At 42.3% G+C, this 24,111-nt stretch overlaps 1 protein-coding gene across 1 annotated transcript in view; it reads right to left on the bottom strand.

Annotated features, from left to right (window-relative positions):
• BEND4 (BEN domain containing 4) overlaps window positions 1-23,901 on the bottom strand; it is a 29,181-nt gene extending 5,280 nt beyond the window's left edge. Inside the window, exons 1-5 of the mRNA XM_021395503.1 lie at window positions 23,852-23,901; window positions 22,914-23,032; window positions 17,124-17,690; window positions 5,370-5,461; window positions 1,658-1,898 (exon numbers count right to left, since the gene is read on the bottom strand). Of these exons, the coding sequence (XP_021251178.1) occupies window positions 1,658-1,898; window positions 5,370-5,461; window positions 17,124-17,690; window positions 22,914-23,032; window positions 23,852-23,901 (1,069 nt within the window). The remainder of the gene's footprint in view (window positions 1-1,657; window positions 1,899-5,369; window positions 5,462-17,123; window positions 17,691-22,913; window positions 23,033-23,851) is intronic.

The raw sequence follows: 24,111 nt of genomic DNA, 5'->3' as shown, positions 1-24,111 counted from the left end.
CCACCTACACAAGTCCAAAGGGATAACTGTCTATTTGGCTTTCTTAACTACACCGAACATTTTGATTTCCTGTTCAAGCTTCTGAAAATTAAGGAAATTGGCCTTTCTCCCAAAGAAAACTCCCACATTTCGTCTGCTTAGTGCCCCAAAGAGGCAATTAGCCATATATGTGTAAATTCATCTACAGGTGAAATTACTGTTAGTCCTAGTGGGAGGAAGCGAGGGAGAAAGAGGAAGAAAAGGGCATTAGCTCTGTTTGTGCACAAATCATCAGACGAAATATAAAGCCATTTAGTAAATAGTATTCAGCCCTTCAGCCTTCAGTTTCCAGGAGAACTTCTGAGACCCTGCATCTGGCTCCAGACTCCACTGTGGCATGCTGTGCAATGGCCTTGCCCTTCCACTGAGCATCCATGGAGTGTAAGGACTGACGGAGTGTCATATAACAGGTTAACAGGTTCCTTCATAGTATAAGAACATCTTAGCCTAATTTGGCTGTATATAAAAACTGAGTTCATTACCTGGTTACATCAATGCGCTACACTTAAATTTATGATTTGCTTGGCCTTGCTGAATTCCTCTAAGCCAAATGGGAAGAGGCTCTGTCTTACGTGTAACAATTTGGTGCTGCAGTTATTTTAGTTTAGTTATGTGACTAAAAAATATTACGGCTGGCTGCTGAAATTGTATCAGTTTACACTGCATTGATTAGTAAAACATTCCTGAAGTCAGCTCAATCTAAATTTAAGGCACGTGCTCACAGAACAATACAAGTAAAGGTAATTAAATAAATGATAAGCAGATGCATTTAAGAAATGCAGACACACATACTACAAAAATATATATATTTTTAAAGCAGAGCATTAGAAGGTCCTGCTTTGTATGTTCCACTATAAAGCACAGTAACAGGTCTTAAAATTTCAGGAAACCCAAGTATGAAATGCCACAACAGAAAATTCTTCTAAATCTAGGTCCTTTTTCTGTATTGTCCAGTATCCTCACCATTTGCTGTTGTGAAATGCTTGCAAAACTCCCCCTCTTTTTGAGGCCAAACATGGGAGTTCCCTAACTTTTACAGTAAATATTACATCAGTATTTCAAAGAAGTTAAATCCTTGACAACGCATTTGTGCACACCTGTATCTAACTAACCTGCAGATGTTCTTGGCCCTATAGGAAGTCCCAACCTATTCTGAATCTTGGTAAGGTTTTGACTCAAAGGCCACTCACTGTGGCTTTGAGTGCCATTTGCTAAACACACAGTTGGCTAAAAATATTCCTTTGGTTAACTTTATTGTGTATCAGCATCAAAGAATGCCCTATTGTTTTACTATAAAAGAGGGTAATCAGGACTGTCTGATGTTCCTTTGCTGGTTCACATACATTGGTGTCATGCACTCATTGATCTGTCTCTCTCCTCCCCTCAGTAAGCAGCTCTGCTTTTTTCCCATTCAAATATCTATATACATAAATATAATACATACATATGCATATGTATGTATTTAAAAAAAAAAAGGGGAGGGTTTCTGGCTGCTTGTCACTTGTCTCTGAAAGCCCTTCTAGATGTGCAACTGTCAGCCAAACGCTTCTACTGAGCCAGAGCCAATGCGGTGAAATGAGATCACATATGGTGGACACTGAGCGAAAGGATGCAGTACCTCTGAGACATGTTACTTTTACTGGATCCAGAGGACGTCTTTCAGGACCTGTCTCTCCTGACTGCACTGACCTTTTCCTTTTCCCAAGGCCGCATGAGTACTTAAGCTCATCGGTTGTGAAAACAAATCTGATGAGATATCGAAGGAGCCGCCGTCCATCTTTCTTTGATGAATTTACAGCCTCATCCCACTGTTTACTAGTGATGTAGACAGGGTAGTTGTTCAGCAACTGCTTGCTCCCCTAAAAAAAACAAAATATTTCCATTGCTTAGTTTACAAGGCAAATAGGTAGTGGCAGCTGCAATAAAAACACATGTTTTTTAACTGGCTGGGATACTGACAGGGAAACTTGCACCCAAGTGAACACATCCTTGCTCTTACTGAGTACCTTTTCAATTACATTTCCATTTTTTATAACTGCAACTTGGCAAGGGGAAGGTAACACGTTTAAGAGATGGCTACTGATAATTTGCACTTCAGCAAGTAGGTTAAAAAGTGCTGAGATCCAGCACTGGATATACTATTTAAATATAACTTTTCTTCTTAATCTGTTAAAATGCATAGAAAGGGTCTTTGAAGAGTGTGATCAAATGGATCCCTTCACAGCAGCTGACAGTTTTCTTCAGAGGTGGCTCCTTTGGTCTATTTTTATAATAAACTTATCACTTCTGTAGTGCACACCTGAAACCTGACAGCAGTTACGTTACTGTGAAAGAACATAAAGAAAATAAATAAAGCAACTACGAAAACTAAAAGCTTCATTACTATTAATGAATGCCATATTAACTCAAATTACAGCTTTACAGGAATGCCACCGTGTCAGCTGGAAAGAAATTTTGCTTTTAACCTTCGTAATTTGTGTGCTTTAATATTCCAACATTAAATGAATGCTGAGGGATTAATTATGGGGATTCCTGTAATCCACACCCATTATAAACCCTCTTGAGTCAACTGTACCTCAATTGTGTTCCTTTCATTCTCGCTTCCTATAAAATGCTACAGTTTGGGATTAGTAAATCAATATACGTGGTACTGTTAATATACTAACTAAATAAAGGAAATAAAGCATGCAAATAACCCAACACCACACCCTTCTAGACACTTCTACAGTGACGCCTGTAATAAAGACGCTTTAATAAAGCGTTTCTTACACCTGCGTGCTACACTTGCGGTCAACTGCTGCAAAGTTATCCTCCTCACTTTCACATCTTTGCTATCTGAAAACCCTTTTAAGGACTGCTCTTGTCTCTTTTCATATAGTTATAAAAGCATGCTGGGGGCAGCTTGGGAGCATCTTTGAAGCTTTTCCTTTGAGTATTTGCTTTTAATTTTTTGATAGTTTGATAAGTAAGCACAAGGCTGAAAGCAGTGAAGGCTGTGAAGAGGGGTCAGTGGACAGTCTGTTGGTTCAGCTCGGGACTTTGTCACCTCCCAGTGTGTGGAATACCACTAGAAGCATCGCCTACATGATGGCATGCCACGAGTTTGCCTCACTGCAGACCTAACTGGCTTGGTACAAACCGCTCCTAAGGCAGCCATGGGCAAATCCAAAACTCAGCAATGGAAGCCAAAATACAAAGGAGGAGATGGGCCTTGTTGCTCTGATGGCCAAACATCCCCACACAGTTGGAGCTGACATTAGTATTTCCTTGGCTTGTTCCCTCACAGATGTAATGCACAGGACCATCTGACCCTCTTGTTGGCACTTTTTTTTCCAGCGGCTTGCTCCATATCCCTTTTATACATACCACAGATTCCTGAAACCTCCTTTTTTCCTAATAAAATAAAATACAGTGAAGCAAGAACCTCTCTTACTGATACTGGTGCAGCTGACTCTGGGCACTGCCTCGCTTTTGGGCACGCCAGGCAGGAGCAGTGCAATGCCAGTCCTTGCACAGCATAAGGCTGCGGGCTGACTCACGTGTGTTAGGGATGGATGCTCGTGGGTGGCTTTGCTAAGCAGCAAGTTATCCTAAAAGCCACCTTTCTGTTTAAATGCATCGCTCTAATGGAAATGCGGGTTTTTAAATCTAGTGCAGAGAGGCCTTACATCTAAATTTCATGAGAGATCCCATTACTATTAACTGTGGAGAAGGTAATAAATTTTGCGTAATTTCCTCAGCCCAAATTTTATTATACTTCTCTCTTATTCCCACTGAAATTTAGGATATTTTTCCTTGTTCTTCACCAAAGGCATGACACAGTGTTATGATATTCTGTTGAACAATTACTGTGTTCCTGCTACAGATACACTTTCATTACTTGCTGTGAGAGTAAGGCACTTCTGGGCAAAATATTCGCGGTAAATATATGATGTGGTTTGATGCGTCCAGCAGTCATTAAACTAAAACAAACAGAAAACCTTCCAGAAATGAAATAAGCAGATCCTGAAGGATGAACTAAAGTACAAATGTGTTCATGCCTGTATTTGTACATGATTAAACTTATGAATAAAAGATTAGCATCTAAGTGTTTAATTGAATAAAAAATTCTGTCACATCATGACAAGTGATTCCATGCGGGCATTACAGAACAGCCTCATCTTTACAGTGCTGGAAAAATTTAGTCAAACAGAAGAGCATGAAAAAAGCAAAACACTGGAATATATTGGAGTGATAACATCCAGTGATATATAAATATATATGTATAGCAATTTGCACAGGGTAAAACTGAAGAGAGAAGCAATCTGATGCAAAGTCAGAACTGCTGCAAAGCATCTTCAGCAAAACTGTGCTCAAATGGACTCTGTGAGACTTGCACAACACATAATTTATATGAGGAGCAATAGGAGGTCAGACTAGACCTATATGTTCCCTCCTGTGATTCTGTTTGTGCGAATGATGGATAGTGACATGTATGGACTATATATATATGTAAGCACGCATAGCAAGATCCCGAAATATAGACACTTCTTACATGCCTGGATAGAAACACATTGGAACAAAATTCACGAGTTACAACAGAGCTGATACCCATGTCTATATGTCTACCTTGCAGAGAGAGGAGGACACCGATTCCCCACTTTTTCACTGAAGTGCTTTCGAAAGGCATTTAATTACAAAAATCCCCAAACTCTGCATTAAGCACAGAACAGCCAATGTGTAACATTTTGTTTGGGATCCTTTCTGAAAGGAAAGGGTGCTCCGAAGAATTCCTCAAGTCATGCAACAGGTCTGGTGGCAAAATGAAGGAAATAATTTGTAGTTCAGCTTAAACCAGCTCAGGGCCACATTAGACAACAGGAGGCTTTGTGGGAAGCTGGAGGCAGCCCCACTTTTTTTCTTTACAAAGCACTTGTTGGCCACAAGCTCTCCACTTCCTCCACATCCCTCTCCTGGCTGGCAGTGCCCCCCATGTTTGGCTACCCAGTATCACCCACTTGGCTGGGAGAAGAGAGGGCTTCATTAGGCTCCCTGAATCCAGCTACAGCTTTCACCAGACCAGCCCCAGCCTGAAGTCCACCTGTGACTCATGAATAATGCTCGCAAGGGAAGGGGAGAGAAAAATTACCCGAGTGGGGTGGATGCAGATGAACTAGTGATGATGCTCTTACCTTTTGGGGATTACTGTACCAAGAAGGACGATTTAATAAAAGATTTTACATATTTTACTATTACATGTTTTCTTCCAGCAACTTCTGATTTATTTTCCTACAGATTTTCAAAGAATTTTCAAACACAAATATAAGTAGCTTGTCTTCACTGTACACTACCTCAGTCGGATGGTCTGTTGGCTGTGGTACCATAAGCTGGTTGTGATGCTGAAGTACAGTCTTCAAGTAATCTAAAACAGTCTGGCAGGGCACTGCATGAAACAAATGGCAATTACTGTATATTAGCCAGCTAGCACAAAATAGGAAAACAATATTAAATCAAGCAGTGTTCTTCAGGATTTGTGTACTTCTGTGAGATTTATTTCAAATAGGAAATATTCCTCATTTTGATTTGTGCTGTCATTTCATTCAATAAATACACAGCTGACGCTGTATTATTATTTCCTATGTGGAGATCTCTGACATCTATTTTATTTTCTGCCTGCTAGTTTGTAAACTAGGCTTTCTCTAGTTTGAAATGACAATTATTACAAATACAAATTAGGTCAGCAGTAATGATAGGAAAAATATCTGTAAATACGGTAAACAGCCCAAACCATACAAACAAGAAAACATTCCTTGGACCCAAACCATGCACTAATTAACACATAAATATGCTCTAATGTTTCTGAAACCACAGCATGATTAACTGTACCAAACAGACTTAATGATTCATATACTTTAATTTCTTTTCATTTCTCCTTCCAATTTCTTAATAAAACTAGGTGTTAGGCAAATTGCTTTATTTGTCCTTCCCTCATCCTTCCCCCTTCCCATCCCCATTGCTCTCATCCATTTCAGTAGTTGTACCAACATCCTATTCCCTTCTGCTGAGGTGATAGGTTAATTAGCGATGATTCAATTACAGGTCTCTCTTAAGCAGATGCTGCCACATCCCTGATTAACTCTGGAGTATTTTTGAGATACAGTGCTTTTCTCCTGAGCCTGAAACACAGTAGAAGACTTAAACAGATATTAATCCAACATTAAAAGTGACTCTTCCAAGACGAAATAAGCATCATTTTAAAGGTATCAGTCTCACATTTTGTGTGGCTTGTTTCAGTAAAGTATTCAGAGATGTCCTTAGCTTCAGCTGAAAATCCAGAAAAAGAAATCTCAGTGTTCCTTCTTATTTATTTCTTAGTTTTCAGCCTTTACACCTGGCATGTGGGGCTTTGTCTCAAGCTGGCAATCAGAAAGCAAGCACTCAAATCACCAATGTTGTATGAAGGCAGAATTTACAGTGGCCTTCCCCCAGTGTTTTGCACTCTTCCCTGAGGACTCCCAGTGGGCAGAAACAAGCCCCTGCCTAGGCACTGCTCTCTGCTTTGCCCTATGCGAAGCAGTGTCATACTCAGTGGTCTGCACACAGAAGCCGTGCAGAGTCCCTGGCACGAGTAACAAATTCCTACCCCAATTGTTTCACCATGGGGTGATGTATCTGTAAAGATGAGCCACCCTCCTATACTATTTGATATATCACATAAGTACTTTGCCACAAAGTTGTGAGCTTATGCGTTGGATGAAAGTTAGCACTTCCAGAGACTTGAACTGTTTAATATCTCTGGTGACCTCACTGCTTATTACTAGACCAGCAGTGTAGGTGCTACGTGGTGACACTGCTAAAGTGTATGAGGAGGAGAGCATGGGTGCCTTTTTTGTCGGAAAAAAAAAGAGCCTTTTAAAGTAAGTCATCAGATGGCTTTAGAAAATGTTTCAATTCTGAAGAAGTCAGAATGGCAGTCAAGCTTAATAGCCTCACCAACCTGTTTGGTAATCTTGTAATGACAGCTGTGTATTCAGCCTATAGCAATCAAAAAAATCAGTAAAACAAGTTCTTGGGTGGAATAAAGGAGAAAAACATGCTAACCACAGTTGGTACACTGGATATTCTTCAGAGGGTTTGGCTTTTCTTCCCCATTTTTATACACAGGAAAGGTTATGGAGAAAGAAGATATATATATCTTTTTCTCCCTGTGGATGGGCTAAAGGATGAGACTCTATTTGAAGATCCTTTTCTTACATTTTGTTCAGCAAAACCAAGTCCCTGTGGCAGGTGACTGCCTCTTGCCTGAAGAGCTCAACAAAACAGTGCTATCCAAGTCCCTGCAGAAAATTAAATGCTGACTGAGGACATCATAGCCTGGTGAATACGAGAAAGCTCCTTTTAACAATTTGACTGATTAGCACGAGGTTGGAGGTGTTCTAGAAGACAAATGGAATTTCTGCCCTACTCAAAACACATCGCTTTTGTATGTGCTGACTGATGTGTCCAAAATTAAGACTGAACTAGGGATGCCCATGCACAGGTTACTCCGTGATTAAATAGGTGTCCAGAGAAGATGCACAAGGATCACAAAGACTTGTTCTGGGAAACATCAGAACTTACGTGATAGGGTCAGCAAAACCTCCCACTCAGATACCTGGGATCTTCTGGGAGGTGACAGGAAGAGTGAAAAGGGATATGACGGGTGATCGCATCATTGCTGGAAAGAAAAGATGCTTGGACCTGGAGGATAGCTGAGCAATAGCAGGGAAACCTGAAGTACATGAGAAGAATCCTGCTCCTGTCGTTGGAAGTTGCTGCCCTGGATGTGCCCCTTTTTGTTTACTTCAATTTCATTGAGCACATACAGCTACCAAAGCATTGGTTCTTCCCTGGACCTTCAGTGTTCTCTGGGCCTCGTGAAGCGTTCTTCCATGTTCTTCCAAGTGAAAGGGGCACAAGTGAGAAGACAACAGGAATGTATTCAACCTGTTGTGTCCCTGGTACAAGTACAACTCTAACTGTAGTCTGCTGACAAAATGCTTTCACACTGCTGGTGAGAAATACGAAGGTGCTAAAAGCTGGCTGAAGTATAAAAATAATTCCACCTTCACAAAAGCAGTAATGTTTCAAGCACAAAACTGTATGATTTTTGTATTGTTCTGGTAACTGAAGGACTCTGAGCACTTTTGACCTGTAAAATCTTCATGCATCACACAGCTTGCTGTTGGCACAAGTAACCCCTGCCTTTCAAACACCATATGCTGCTTGCGAGGCCAGGCTTCTCAGGTTGCCATTTCACTAAACCCAAAAGGAAGCCTCAAAGAGGACACTGCAAGGCCCCAGAGACTAAGGTTCAGGTTTGGTTCCATGCCCTTCTCTGAGCTTTACGAATACTCTCTTTGCTGAGAGATAAGAGGATGTGTTTCCTACAAACTCTGTGGCAAACATAACTTTGTAAGAGCCTGTGGTTCCCAACAATGAGAATGAATAATCACATACACTTGTTTGCTTACTGATTTTGTATTTATTTTGCTTTGATGTGGTCTCTAGAGAGTTAACAGGATCAGAACCTGGAGAGCCGATTCTCTGCAAGCTTCTGTGTGCATCAGGTAACATCAGTGGCATTACTAAAAGTGATCTGTGCTTATTGTAACCAAAGTGAAAGATGCTAATGTAGAAAAAATGCTTGATCTATTCAGTAGAAAGCCTGAGGGGAGGCAGTAATTTTCCTGCCCATTAGGAAGAAGTTCCCATGGCCCTTACCTTCTGCGTAACTTAGGGAAGACAGCGGCACAGCAACCTGGCCTGCAGGGAGTGATGAAGGAGTGAGATCTCTGAGCAAGCTCGACAGCAAGGAGGAGGTGCTAGGAGAATTTAGTATGTTGGGAAAGCTGGCCATGTTGAGATACTGAGCAGAGAGTAAGCAGGACACGCTCAGAGGTGGCAGGGCTTCATTGTTAATTGATCAAAGTTACAGACCTCATTGTTATTCCATGCAGTAAACTTTGTTTCTGAATGCTGTAACAAGTGTTCCTTTGGCACAGCTTGTCACAGCTTTCTCAATGGAATATCCTCTTTTCTAATAAACAGTTGGCTGTATCAGCCACCAACTATACTGGCTACAAAAAGTTTCCCAGGCCCCACCCTCCCTGCAGATGGTGTGAAAAAGCAGAAACATTCAAGATATCCTAGCCATGCAGGCTCTACCCTTGGCTGGTTACTTTTTGCTACCTACTATTTCTCCATTAAAAATGCACACCTTATTTCAGATCTGCAATTTTCTTTTTCTTCTGTTGTGTTTCCTGAAACTTCTGGATGGGAAGCGCTTGTTCCCTGTTACGCACTTATAGTCAGCAGCCAGATTGTCTCTCAGTATTCTCTTTGCTAAGCCGAACACTAACTTTCCTAACTCGCCAGGGAAAGAACAACTCCTTCACAGAAGGCTCCAGATGCTTTTTTTTTTAATTATTAATTTTCTACTGTTTCTCATCCCTGGTTTTTATTCACTACTATCAACTTCTCCTTTACTCCATTTGTTACTTTTCTAATTGTCCCTTTGCTGTCCCTCTAAGGTTATTGTTTCTGTAACCAGTATGAATCTCTGCCTCCTAGACAGTCTTTGGGAGCCTTCAATAAAATGCTTTTAATATTTCCCAGTTATCACCCACTCTTTCTTTTTTACCCTCATCTCTGACAATCTTCTTTGGTTTTGTGAAGCTAGCTTTTCATAAAATGCCAAGAATATTTGTAGTATTGGTTTGGTTCGCACTTTTTCTGCTCATTATAAACATTGACTCGTGATCATTTGTGCTCCTACCTGTCAAAACGAGAGCTCTAATTTAGCCCCTCCAAAACATGGCCTCCACTGGAACACAATGCAGGTGGGGCTCTGACCCCCGGAGTAAGCAGGTGGCAAGAAATTTGGTTATTCTGCTCCTTAATGAGATGTGGTGGTCTGAAGCTGATACTAGCTAGCATCTCTCCCTGTGCCTCATAGAACAGAGCAAGTATTTCAGCACCCCAAAATTGGGAAGTATGCACACACACATCCATCCCACTCAGACTGACAGCTGTTCATTAAGACTTGCTCTTGACTGCAATGTGTCCTCCTTTCCTTGACCTTGAGCCACGCTTCACTTGAAGTTCATTTCAGGGCATTTCTAAATTGATGTTTGACTGTCAGAAAGATGTGACATATGATATGGGACCTGCTGGAAAGGTGAATTTCTTATAACACTGAGACCCTTCCCTGTCTGAGACCTGGACAAGTGTGCAGCATAACATGGCTTCTATCATTTTAGCCCATACGCTCATTTATTTCAATAGTGAGCTGAAAGCTGCGTGGATAGCCTGCAAAGAGAAGTTGGGATGTGTTGAATTTGAAAAAGAGTGAGAGGCAAGGAGAGATGGGAGTTAGTAATGAGTTCCAGATCTCAGTGCTCAAATCCTGGCAAATTTGGATTTTTGTAATTGGATGGCAAAATAAAAGCAGCTCACTTTTTTAGAGAGAGCAGCCAGCAGAAAGCTGAGAGCTGAAGAATCAACATTACATGCACAACGGCCTTAAAAATTGGCAGAAGTGCCCCATCACTGCTGCCGAAATCAGGGAAGGAAGGAAAAAGAGACAACAAATATCCTCTTACTTCTAAAATCTCTCTCACTTGTGCTTTCCAGGTGGAGTGGAAAACCATGTTACTTCTGAAATGTGAATCTGAAAAGGCATTTTATTTCTCTTGATTTTCTTTTGCAAAAACATTGCTTCCAGAAAGAAGAATGTACTGCTTCCCAGCCTCCCACGGCTTTTATTTCTGCCTGTGCTCCTTCCCTCTCCACTGACTTAATAGAAGTTGCCTATCCTCCTTCAAGCCTCAGCCACAGCTACAAAGTCTGCAGGACAGGGACCTCTCCTATCAAACACCATACGCATTGACACTGCTAAGGAGTAACAGTGAAACCAAGGAGCCTGCAGGAAGCAGGAACTGCAGGGTGTGTCACACAAATACTAAGAAGGCCTGACCTTAGTAAAAACACAAACCCAAGTCCAGACAGCTGGACAACCCAGACAACCTGGGGGATGAAAGGACAGAGCACAGCCCTCCTAAGAAGGACTTGGGGGTACTGGTGGATGGGAAGCTGGACGTGAGCCAGCAATGTGCCCTCACAGCCTGGATAGCCAACCGTATCCTGGGCTGCATCAAAAGAAGTGTGGCCAGCAGGGCGAGGGAGGTGATCCTGACCCTCTGCTCTGCGCTGGTGAGGCCTCACCTGGAGTACTGCGTCCAGATGTGGAGTCCTCAGTACAGGAAAGACTTGGAGCTGTTGGAATGCATCCAGAGGAGGGCCACAGAAACAGATCCAAGGGATGGAACACATCCTCTACGAGGACAGGCTGAGAGAGTTGAGGCTGTTCAGCCTGGAGAAGAGAAGGCTCCGAAGTGACCTGATAGCAACATTTCAGTGTCTAAAGGGAAGCTACAGGAAAGAAGGGGACGGACTCTTTAGCAGGGTGTGTGGTGACAGGAGAAGGGGAAATGGTTTCAAGCTTAAAGAGGGCAGATTTAGGCTGGATATAAGGAAAAAGTGTTTTACAGTGACCGTGGTGAGGCCCTGGAGCAGGTTGCCCAGAGAGGTAGCGGAAGCCCCATCGCTGGAGACTTTCAAGGCCAGGCTAGACAGGGCTCTGGGCAATCTGACTGAGCTCTGGATATCCCTGTTCATTGCAGGGGAGCTGGACTAGATGACCATTAAAGGTCCCTTCCAACTCTAAGGATTCTATGACAGGTCAACCAAATATCTCTGCACATCTGCAAGAAAGTCTGTCTGCACAAATTCCCATGGGTTTTCACAAGGGCAAACCTAACAAAGAATGGGACAAGCCCTGGTGTGCTGCACTTGGGTGTTTTTAAGCTTAGGATGGTTGGTTGAGCTAGCTGCATCTCAAAGCTGAAAGCAGGGCCACACTGCCAGCGGATTCAAGCAGACCCTCTAGCAGAAGAGTCCCGCTAAAGCTGGTGGCAGCTGCAGTTGAGGCTTGTACACTAAGGGAACCTCACACTTTGAAGCTGAACAGGCCAGAGATCAGACCAAAACATCCCAAGCATCAAGGGAAACCATGGAACTGGTTAGGCACGAACATCAAGAAAAAAGAACAACAAAAAGAGACATGAAAAAGTGTTCATCATAACCCTTGATAACTGCTTTATCTCTGCTGCTGCTGTACTAGGCTCTTTGGAAATGTGATGCTCTGAAAGTATAAAAGAGACAGGATTTGTAGGGAAACGTAGTGTCTTTTATTAGATCATCTGACTTAGGGAAAAAGAGTCAAGCCCTGGGCACACAAAATGTTCTGGAAAACTTGTCTGACTTTTTCAATTACTGTGATATTAACTTTAGCTGAAAATCCTGCTTTGCTTTGGCTACTTACAGCTAGCACCAGCACCTTCTCTTTATATTAACACCTCTACATTTGAGGATTTTTTCCACCCCTGTTCTTCCTCCTTCTGCTACTGGACCAATGAGGTAAGAGTAGTTACTTCAGTTATCAGAGATCACTTGGTCTTACTTCCTTGTGCCTTTCTGTTACTTTCAGGCTGGTTTGCCTGAAATCGTGCAGCAAAGCAAGGGCACCAGGCGGCAAACCCTCACACGACTCCACTCGTTTTCTTCAGACACGCAGAAATATCTATCTCCTCCCTTTTAGGCAGAAAGCCGTGAGAAAACCTTGCTGACAACAGTGAAAGAGAACTGCATAATAATCTTACCTATTATATGGGCTAGATCCAGGTCTTACACGCAGTTTCACAAATAAATCTTTAATTTTACTTTTGGGAATGGATTGCAGCCCTGGTAATTTTTATACAGAGGAAGGAGATTAGGACACATTTTCTCCTTCATATAGATGGATTTGCTCTGCTCTTTATGGTCTCAGAACCTTAAAGAGCTAACAGCAAGTTTGCCAAACTTCCTCCAGGAATTACCTAATCCTTCTAAAATTGTTTTCCAAAATGAGAAAACACACTGAACACAAACTCTTTTTTGAACTGAACACCAACAACACTCAGTTAGAGCTTCTGCCTTAGAAAACAAACAAAAAAAAACCAACCCAGAGAAAACTGCACAAACTGCAAGACATCACACTGCTCCTCAACAAAAGCACTATAATACAAGTTTTTCTTCGTATATTCACACAGCTGAAACAATTAAGATTTCATACAAATTTAGGTATTGTTTCAGTCAAATGAAATGGGTATTTTTTGAGAAAAAAACAAACACAAATAAAACGTAAGCAATATCTCATCCATGTAATCATTTTTCTTCAGTGGTGATCTGCCAAATGGATGATGTTAGGCGATGGCTAAGAGTACCAGAGGGCACCTATAGCAACAGGGCTATAGGGAAGAGTGCTGGAAAGAGACAAATCTTATTTTCTGTGTCCAAGATACTGTTTTCTATAATATCTGTTAAAAAACAGAAGTGATTGCCTCTAGAAGAGGCAATCCTGAAATCCTGAAGAGACACTCTTCTCGGCTGTCTTTCTGTGCGCAATGCAAATGGTGCTCTGCAGATCTCCAGTCAGACATGCAGGGCAGGTATTATTAGCACACAGACTCTTGGGGATTTTGAAAGGCCCTTTGCATATGGAACGCAAAAAATGAAAAGCTAAGTATTTCAGGAAAGGGATGAAGTGATTCATTCATAGTTATAGAACAGAAGGGACGGGCTGGTGCTTTTATCTTGCTTATATTGCTGCTAGCATGAGCCTCAGCTCCTGTGCTGCAGGCACTGTGCAGCCTTCATTGCCCCCCAGGCACAGCAGCAGGAGCCCCTGAGAGGGCCAAGTTAACCCCAGGCCAACACAAAGCCATCACAGCACTCCTTCAGCAGCTTGGTGGCATGGTACTGTTGCCTCTATGCTAACCCAGATGCCTCCATGCTACATCAGTTGCCTTTACAGAGGATTTTCTCAGCACTCACGGCCTTGCTCGGCCTGTTGGACACCAGTGTGAGATGTACAAAGGAGCAGGGAAGAAGGCTTGTGCTCCAAGATGGCTCTGAGGAGGCAGGTGGGACCAACACCACTGAGACATTATGCTTTCAGGAGGGCCTGCGTACCTCAGGAAAGAGCCAGAAATGCCTTGATCAGCTCTGGGTGCTGTCCCGGCCTACATATGAAGCTCGGCATTTCAAGTTACGAGGCAATTTCTGTCAGCTGCTCTGACAGCAGAACCTTGATAAAGCAGAACCAGCATGTGAGGCAGAAATAATCGGACACAATCTTGAGTTGCTTAAACTCACCCAGTGGCAGCTGTGGGACTGCTGGGGAGCCCAGACCATGGCCTAGCACGCAGCAAAGTCATATGGGACTTTGCATGGTTCTTGATGTTCCCTCCAACACTTCAAGCCTATTCGTATACGTCACCCAGACAGCAACAGGTGACTTGATGATTGCATTATGTCAGCTGGTGAAGTCATTCATCCTCGCACATTTATTTTAGCTTTTCCTGCTTCCTCTGACACACCACTAACAAGGTGTTTCATTATCACTGGGGGTGAGAAAGGACTGTGTCTCCATAACTTTCCTTACTTTTAAAGTGAGATGAAGGGTAACCATGATGACCCAAGTGAGCACTGGCTGCTTGGCCTGGCATTAATCCCAGCACAGGAAAACGCAATGGGATTTGATTGACAAAGAACTGATGAGTATGAATAAAATTAATACCAGTCAAAATGGTCTTGTGGAAAGTGAATCCCATCAGACTAGCCTGACTGCCTGTTCTTTACTGAAGTTTGATCGAAAAAGTTTGGTTTAACAGATATAATATACCTAGACTCTGGAAGGGCATTTAACTACCATGTGTTACCTGAGTGCAAAAGCAGCAGCATCAGTAGACTATAACACACACTCATTAAGAAACTGCTGCTGACATCTCAAGTGTTTGTCATTGGGGGAATCATCCTGGATAAATGTGCTTCTAGCAAGGTTCTGCAGGGACTGATAGCAGTCTCAGTAACATTCATCAGTTCTAACCAGGATCAGGAAGTTAATTTAAAAACAATCAAAAATACTGGGGATAATTCAAAAATTGGTGAACTAGCAAACAGTGGGAAAAGTAGTGTATCCAAAGCAACCTGGATCACTTAGTAAATTAATATACCCAAAACCAAAGTGGGTATGTGTAGGAAGAAATGCACACAGAAGGAGAAGCTGCCTTCTGGGAGATGTTTCGGGGGAACAAAGAGGCTATTCCTCCTTCAGTCAGGCAGATATGAGCGTATTGTACATATTTCCAGTGCCCAAACTTTAAAGAAATGAGCAGAGGGGAGAAAAGAGCTACAAAGAAGGATCCAACACATTCTGGTAGCTTTAAACAGCTCTGTTTGCTTAGTTTATCTAAAGATGGAAATTAAGCCAGCTTTCAATTTCTAAGCACCTTCATCTGGAAAAAGTAATTGGTGGTACACAGCACTTCATGTAGTGGAGCAAAGCACACAAGTCTGGCTGGAAGCTGATTTCAGAGAGCCAGGTAGGGAATGAGGCACACATTTTCACCCACGTGAGTAACTGCTGGAGTCAATCATCGAGGAAAGAGGCAGAGCCACCTGTACAGTCTACAAGTCAGCACTAGAGGCTTTCTGAGATGTTACTTACATTAAATGCATGTTATGCTTCAGTCAAATAAATAAAGAAAGTAGGTTCAATATAGGTCACTGACTGAAAGCTGCAGGTCAAATTATAGATTCTAACGATCATTTTTGATTTTATGTTTCTAAAACTAGAATTCAGCAGGAGCAAAAGTTCACGTGACTCCATCACACAGTGTTTCCATGTGATACACAAACCACTACTAAATCCAGCAAGAGCATATGAGTTATAGTGACTCCAGATTTTGGGAGGGGTACGGGGAAGTATTCTAAATGTTGAGCTTTCTCTGCCCTGAACAGTGTTGGTTATGGGATTTTCTGGTACCACCAAGGGACCAATACATAAAGGAAAACACAATGCAAATGGTTAATAAAATATCTCTGGTAGCTGGGGAGAATGATGAAAATGAAAGCTCCTTTCCTGATTGCTTTTTGCTCAGATTTTGAAACTAAGTAAGTATTCAGGATGCAATTGGTTGCTGCCTTCTTCCTTTCTGCACAGTTAGCAGCTTCGGAGTATTTTCTCTCTTGCAGACCATGCTGAATTACCCATACCTTTCTGCCGCTTAGGGAGTTGTTTAACAAGCTTTGCATGCATCTACTCCTAGCGCTGCAAAGTTTAGTAAGCAAAGCTGTACCTCCCTAGCATTTAGAGATGTGCTGGAAAAGAAGTGTGTTGTACACTTACTTTCTTTGCTAACTTCTGATTTGCTTTAAGTATTACTTGTTTCGCCTGTGCTTCAAGTTTAGAGGATGTGGGTTTAAGATACTTTGCTCTCATCTGATCCCACTCTTCAAGTATCTCAGTGCATCTTAACAGTGAGAAGTCCTAAGTTTAAAGGGGCATGAAAAGGTTTTCACAGAGAGGTCTTCTGTTGGATAAGGTTATTCTGTCTGCTTTCTTTCCTCCAGTGTTGCAATGGAGAAGCTGCTAAGTCTTTTGTTCTCTGGGTTTTATTGGAAGGTGAATGGGAGGAGATATATCTATGCTTCTCACAGAACTAAGAGCAGCTTAAGAGACACAGTTCAAGACAAAAGCTGAACCCATTTTGTTAAAAGCAAGGACAAAACTTTGAACAGCTTCCTTAAGTAACCAAAACAGAGCCCCAAAAGGGAATTAGATTTATAAGCTGCAGCATTACTTACAGAACAAGACAGGCAATTAGGTATAAAAATACATATTTGAAATTACAGTGATAAACCACCTGATGCTTGGAATTTGGAATTACAAGTATATCCCATCCTGAACACTACTCATCAGTCTAGAATTCACAATTCATATGGTTAAGTAACAGCAGATGATTTTTCAGTGGGCATAGCCATAGGAATTTAGGATAGAGACAAATGCCAGTGTTTGATAACTATGACTGCAAACTTAAAAAACAACTAGAATGTAAAACCATTTATCACCTCAACTACTTTTATCACTGACTGAAAATATTATATAGCAGGGGATTGTTTACCTGGAATGCTCTCCAGTTTTCTACGAAGCTCCTCATTTTCTTGTTGCAATGAAATTACCTCCTGTTCAAGCTCTTGACACCGAGGGCAGTAACCTTCTTCTTCCTCCTCCTCTTCCTCCTCCGGAAGGGTAGAAGACGATGGGTGACCATGAGATTCAGAAGTTGCTGGAGATGTCCATCCACCTAAAGTGTGTACTGGAGAGGTTGAAAGTGGATCCACATCTGCCAAATGGCTAAAATCATTTACTGACGAGGTGTTCTGAGAAGGGAAGCTCCCAGAAAGCAAATAGTTCTGAAGAGAATCAGTAAAAACTCTCAGAAAGGCTGAGGTTTGTTGTTTCTTTTGCATATACTGCATCTCTATGTCTAAAATGTCTGACGTCTGACTATGGACCATTTTCCCAAGCTGACATTGCTCTTGTCTTTCACTATAATTTGGATTTTCCTGCTTTATACAAGAAATCATGGACTGAGAGTGATTGTTGTCCAGTAGTTTTCCACCACAATTTAAAAGACTTAGAACTCGGCTGCATTGTTGGGCAAAGGCATCCAGAATCATTCGACTCTCTGAAACAAAACAAAAGACGAATCACAGAAACCTAATGCAAAAAGTTATGCCAGGCAGTGGCAGCTAGATGAATGTACACAACCATTTACAGCAGCATGCATTTTATTTCTGAACATATTAAAATTATGGCTTCTGCTTTAATACTTCTGCAACACTGCGATTTAAAACAATCCTGACTTTGCTTCTATTTTGAGAGTGCCCTTGTGCCCTTGCTGTTAATCAGAAATACACTGCGATGATAGTCACCGCTTAGTGCCATGTTCTGTCAGACAGATTAAGACAGGGAAATGGGGAAAAAATACAAATTCCATTCAATTTGCCACAATTAAAAGTTCACGGAAGTATTTCTTTTGAAGCAGATTTTAAGCCGTTGGTGTGTACTGCTTATACGTATCCGAAGGACTTTGTGCTACGCCTCCTTCCTGTGCCCTGCTCCTCTTCAACGAGGCTTCCAGGCTTCAGTTTTTCTCCCTTTCACTTTTGCCGCACTTAGCTGACAATGGGCCCAGGCCACTTCACGTGACCCCCTCCAATTACATGGACTACTATGGCTCCTTTTGCTTTAGCTTCCAAAGAGGTTCAGAAATGATACAGGAGCAATAAGCACAAAAACCTTTTAAACCAAGGAAAAGCATCAGAGAAAGCTGCTCTGGCCAGAGGAGCAATGCCTTCTGTTGTGACTGCCCACAAAGTTGTGGCCATGCTACTATCTCACAGCAGATACATGGGGCTGAGCAGCTTCTGGAACCAAGGAAGCATGGTGATAGGAAGAGCCAAATACAGCACCACTACAGGATGGCTTACTTCTGCCGGATCTATGTCTGCAGAGTCAAGCTGCTATAACAGTGCCTGCACTACATGCACATGGCCACCGTGTTTGGCTCTGATTTATGGTATGACCTGCTATGTTCTCTGATATCAGTGTCTTTAAAAAAATTATTTATAGCTTATAGGCAAGTTCCTCTACGTGGCTAAAAGATGTAACTAACATTTTGCAGGAAATAAAAAAAGTAGTAGATTTAAGCGCTGCCAAATTTGGAGAGCTCTTCTCAGACAGGCTTGACTTTTAGTAAGTGACAAATGCATTCACTTTTGAAAAGGCAACCTGCTACAGATGCATGGAAGTAAGCACCCCAAATCTTCATTTAACTTAACCTTGCCACTAGAGATGAAAAACAGCCTCATCACACTGATAACACGTAAAGATCAGAAACTTTGGGAATTCAGTCCTTTAAGAGATGGTACTTTTCACTGTACTTCTCCATGACCCAGGAGTTTTGCTTTCTGGTGGAAAATTACATCATCCTGAGATTAGTACAGCTGTCCTGCAGAATATTTGGAATGACACTAATTTGGATTTTTACCATCTTCCAGCTGTCAATAAGGAGGAAAGAACTGAGGCGGCATACAAATGCTGTGAGTGAGTCTGAAGTACAGATGGAGTAGACCTCCCCGGCACACAACCCAAGGGTGTCATCTCCTGAGGACTCACAGGTAAGAACTGAGCCATGAGGAAGACAGAAGGAAACATGCAGTGCGGTGCTCTGAGATGGCTGGGAACAAGATGAGAGCACATCAGCATGTGAAGTACTGGGGGCTCTGAGACAGCCCCGAGCAGCCCCACAATCTGTGCCAGCGAGTCGCATTGCACCCTCACTTTGGGCTCTGACCAAGCAGGACAGATGCCTCTGACACATCCTTCTGTCATCAAAAACGCTTGGGTGCTTGGTAGCCTCTATACCCATTGTCACATCTAAAAGCAAGGAGTCCTGCTGACATTGCAGCTTTTTAACTGGTACCTACAGACAAGAAAGGAAATTGAGAAACTAAAATACCACTAACACTCTCAACTTGTGTTTTCTTTGCCTTATGTCTTTACTTCACATATTTTCCCTTTAAAAATATGAAAGGATATTGATCGGAACTTTGCAATCCTACAACAGAGCAGTTTTTCATTCATTTTAATCCTATAATCCGATTCCAGACCTGAAGTCATATTTACTGTTTGTATTTTAATCATTATGGTCCCTGTTGACAAAACAGTTACTCGTTTTTTTTTGCATATCTTTCTTGCAAGGGGACGAAAAATGAATGAAACAACTGAAAAGGGATTAGATTAGCATAGGAGATGCTATTCTAGTATTATGGCTTCCGCTAAAGCACGGCCAGGAGTAACCTGACATTTCAAATACCAATTCTGAAGAACACTTTCATAAATGCTACCATCAGGAAAGATAAAATTAGTGATTAGTTTTGTTGTAAAAATGAATGCGTTAACGCATTCACTGTGATAATAGCTTAAAATGCAGCTGAAATTTTATACAGAAATGACAGCATTGATTTAATCTTCAGTTCAATATCAGATCTACTACAAAGACACAATAACAGCAATTACCGTCTTTTTTCTTAGCTTTAACCCATACCCATGGATGTAAAAATGAAAGCCGTGATAAGGCAAGGCTATCACAAAATGTGAGCACAAGGATTTGCAAATGCTTTCTGCCAGTACCACTGGGCAGCGACAGCGAGGGATGCCCTCAGCAACACATCCCTGGCTCCACACTGAAACGTGCACCAATGCAAAGTACAACACTAACACTACACGCACCCACAGTCTGAACAACCCTAAGTGAGAATGGCAACTACAGTTATTCTTTGTGATGGAAAAAAAATAAAAACAAATGCTGCCCATTTAGCATTTATTGTACAGCTTGGTATTCCAGCCTTTACAGGGTGGCTGTAATTAGAAATGCAAGCAACGTGCAATGTCTAATCACTAATAAATGACAAAAAATTGTTTTTATGTGAATACTTCTGAATAATCACAGATCTATGATTCTTAATTGATTTAACAAAATGTATGTATTTTCTAGGAAAGAAGGATTCCGCTGAAGTGACTGCACAGGACACAGAAACAGTGTAAACTACTTACTGAAACTGCATTGTGACACTCCTCTTCCTTATTACGATGCTCACCAACCATGTAATTCTAATGTGTCAGACCCTGCAGTCTTCAGTCTTACAGAACTTCTATTGACTTCAACTCCACTTCTGCCTGGAGGTGGACTTGCCACATTAGGCCCATAAAGTGCTAACAGGAGATGATTAACTTGCCAGAAGTGTAAGCAGTTCTAAATGGGCTATTTCTTTTGAGAACGCAAGCAACCAGCTGATAATAATATCACGTGGCAAATCAGGGACCAACTCCCAGATACAGTTCTTCATTTTCACTTCTTTTTCTCATTGATACTGATATACATGGAGGGGGAGGAGGGGGGCGTTGGGGTGTGTGTGTGCATGTGTGTCTGTGCAGCTGCCAGTCTGAAAACAAGGGCTTAGTAAGAGCAAACGCCTGAGACTCAACCTGACGATCTAAGGCAATGCATTTGAAAAGCTGTCTGGAAAGGTCGGTGGGTACAACATCAGATTTTTCTACACTTGAGGATCTTTTCAATAATAAGACCAGACAGCTTTTATTAATAGGGCACTGTGCTGGGTCTCAACAAATCTGCATTCAGGTGTTGGCTTTTCCATGGTTTCCTTTGTGACCTCGGGTGGATGGTATAAAAAGATGTCTTCACTGAGCTACTGAGGGGGTCCAAATGCCATACATTCTCTCCCATGGAAAATGTACGCGTTTGCATTTGAGCTTCAATAAGATTTGAAGTTCCAGTTTCAATAATCTCACTCTTCACTTTGCAGTGTTTCAGATTTTTATCTCCAGCAGATGAAGTGTTTGGTCATTTCAAAATTGATCTACTCCACACAAGTATTGCCAGCTTCTTGGTTAAGGCCAAATTGATGCTCTTCACCTTCTCTATTCAAATATGTATATATATAGTCTGAACACGATAGAAATTGCTCAATTAGTCTTGTTAAACATGCCAAGTCCTTAGCACCGAACTACTGCCTCTATGACAGCTCTGCTTGCCTTTCTTGCTTTCTACTTATGCCCTTCTTAAATTTCAAGGTACACTGTAAGGTCTACAACATGCTTTCCTATGGAAAAGGAGTTTCTTTTGGAGACACCATCATACCATTTAATGCAAATGATACCCAAACCAAAAATATGCTTTGTTTTCACACCAGGAAAATATTCCAAATGCACTAATAAAGAATCGATGCTCTGAAGGAGAAAACAGGTGTTTGTCCACATTTTGAATGTACTTGCGTGGCTTACACTGCAACAGTCACAGCAAGCACTGCTCACTGGAGAAGAGGAGGGTTGTGCTTGCAGTACAGCTCCCCATTTCTCACAGTAGGATGACATTTCTCAAGCTGGAGCCTTCCCTGCAAGGTGGGATCCCAAGCTGGACCTTCCCTCATGATGAGGCAGAGTGGAGAACCCCCCACTCTTCATCCTTCCCATAGACCTCTCCCTGCTGTTGTTTTGGAACTTGGGCCAGGGCAGTCTCTTAGACAGACCGAAGAAGCCACTATTAACTCCTGGCAGGAGCTCTGAACAATGGGAGATGCTTGAAAACATGGAAGCATCCTTACTCTTCCCCTCTGGCTGTGTTCTAGGTGCCCACCCTCAAAATTAGACTTGGTGCTCTGAATCTCTAAGCGCCAGAAACATCATGCCTAAAGATTAAGAACCAACTGTATCACACGTTTAAGCTGCTAGACCAGAGTAAGACACCTCAGGAACAGCACTTTATCAGTCAGTTTATATGCTGTTACCGACACATGAAGTGCCAAAAGAAAGAGGGGAGCCCCTGAAACAGGTGTCCCTGTAGAACTGCAGCCCTCTCTCCGTTCATTCCATTCTGCCAAATGCTGCAGATAAGCTAAAGGTGAAAACCCTGTACACCAGGGTGGGGACTGCCTGCCCTCTGCAGAACAGCACACAGCTCACAGCCTGTAGCAACAACTCATATAGAATTCTCCTCCTGCACACTGTAGTGAGTTTGGGGTTTGCTTTCTCCTGTTTTGTCTGCTCTGCTTGGTAGCTCAGCCTCAGTTGTGAGAAGGGTATGCTGGGACCTGCTTGGGAACCCAAAGTGAGCCTGACGTGCAGGTGATGAGGTCTGGAAAGACCTTCAGAGCACAAGCAGCTGCTCCTCAGCCATCCTCTTCTGCACAGACCCAGATCAGTGATAAACCCTGGAGCTCGCTCTGGCTCCTGCTTTGCACAGCCAGAGAGGCAGGAGGAAGTCCAAACTTCTGCTCACCAAAGCCCAGAGAGCTCTGCTGCAAATATGGCCTCATCTGTCACCTACCAGGCAGCCGGATGTCTTCGTGGCGTGATCTGCTTCTGTGAAGAAATGCAGGTGTTGCATTTATCAGCAGCGTTTTGATTGAGGGCCACAAATATACTGAAATAACAGCATTTGGGCATCTAGATAACCAGAAGTTTCAAGAAAAAAGCCAGCGTGACCTTCTGCCATGGATTACAGGACCATGCGTCAAAGCAGTGAATTTTCACACTCATCTACTAAACTTTTTTTGGTAAAGTACGTTAATTATTTGTAACAAGAGGTGATAAATCCATCCCATACACGGCAGCTTTGAACACAGACCTTAATACACATCCATATATTCTATTAACCAGCACATCTCCCTGTTTGGTAAAGAAATGTCATCGCATTCGTTACAAAGGCAAACAGCAACATAGCAAAACAAGATCCAATTTTTCTAAATAAATAAATCAATGATGTGTCAAAAATTAACAGATGAGTTAATATACCCGATGTTATCAAAACCAGATGGTGCTTCATAATATTCATCCTGCTCAGTCAAACCCTGAATGTATTCTGGACCATCAGTATATAAAATAGGATGCTGCTATTTGTGATGGCAAACAAAAGCAATCATGCCTGCCAAGCACATACTATAACAGGCAGCATTTCAGCTCTGCTAGACAGAAAGTAATTAGAATGCTTTTAATGTCCAAAAGAATGATGCTGATAGGCTGCCACAGATGTGTAGATTTATGAATATTTATATGGTGGTTTATAGCTGACACTTTTATCAGTTGAAGAAGATAAAATATCTGCCTGACTCAAAAGCTTGACAGTCAGGTTAATAAAATCTCATTAAAGAGAATGACCTATGCAATTATATAGGATTTATTGTAATTCATTTTTGATTGTACTCTGCTTAAAGATGCAATTTCCCATTTCCTGATGCCAAATTTAGGCTGCATATCAAGATCTACGTGGTTTTTAACTCCGAGCCATCGCCAGAAGAAAGATACGCGTTCAGCATCTCGCTATCTCACACCTCGCAAGAAAAAATATTAGATATTTTCGTCTCCGTTGCAAACGGCGCTCCGCCAAAGCGGCGCGGGGAAGCAGCCCACCAATCCCCCCCGCAACGCCCCCACCCCGTTCCCAGCCTCCCCCCACCGCCCGCAGCCCAAAGCGGCGGACGGCTGCGGGGCTGCGGCCGGGGGCTCCGGGGGACGCCGGCCCCGCC

The sequence above is a fragment of the Numida meleagris genome, chromosome 4 (assembly GCF_002078875.1).
Source record: "Numida meleagris isolate 19003 breed g44 Domestic line chromosome 4, NumMel1.0, whole genome shotgun sequence".
NCBI classification, from domain to species: Eukaryota; Metazoa; Chordata; class Aves; order Galliformes; family Numididae; genus Numida; species Numida meleagris.
The sequence above is the reverse complement of the archived record's forward strand: the minus strand, read 5'-3'. Positions and strand labels throughout refer to the sequence as shown.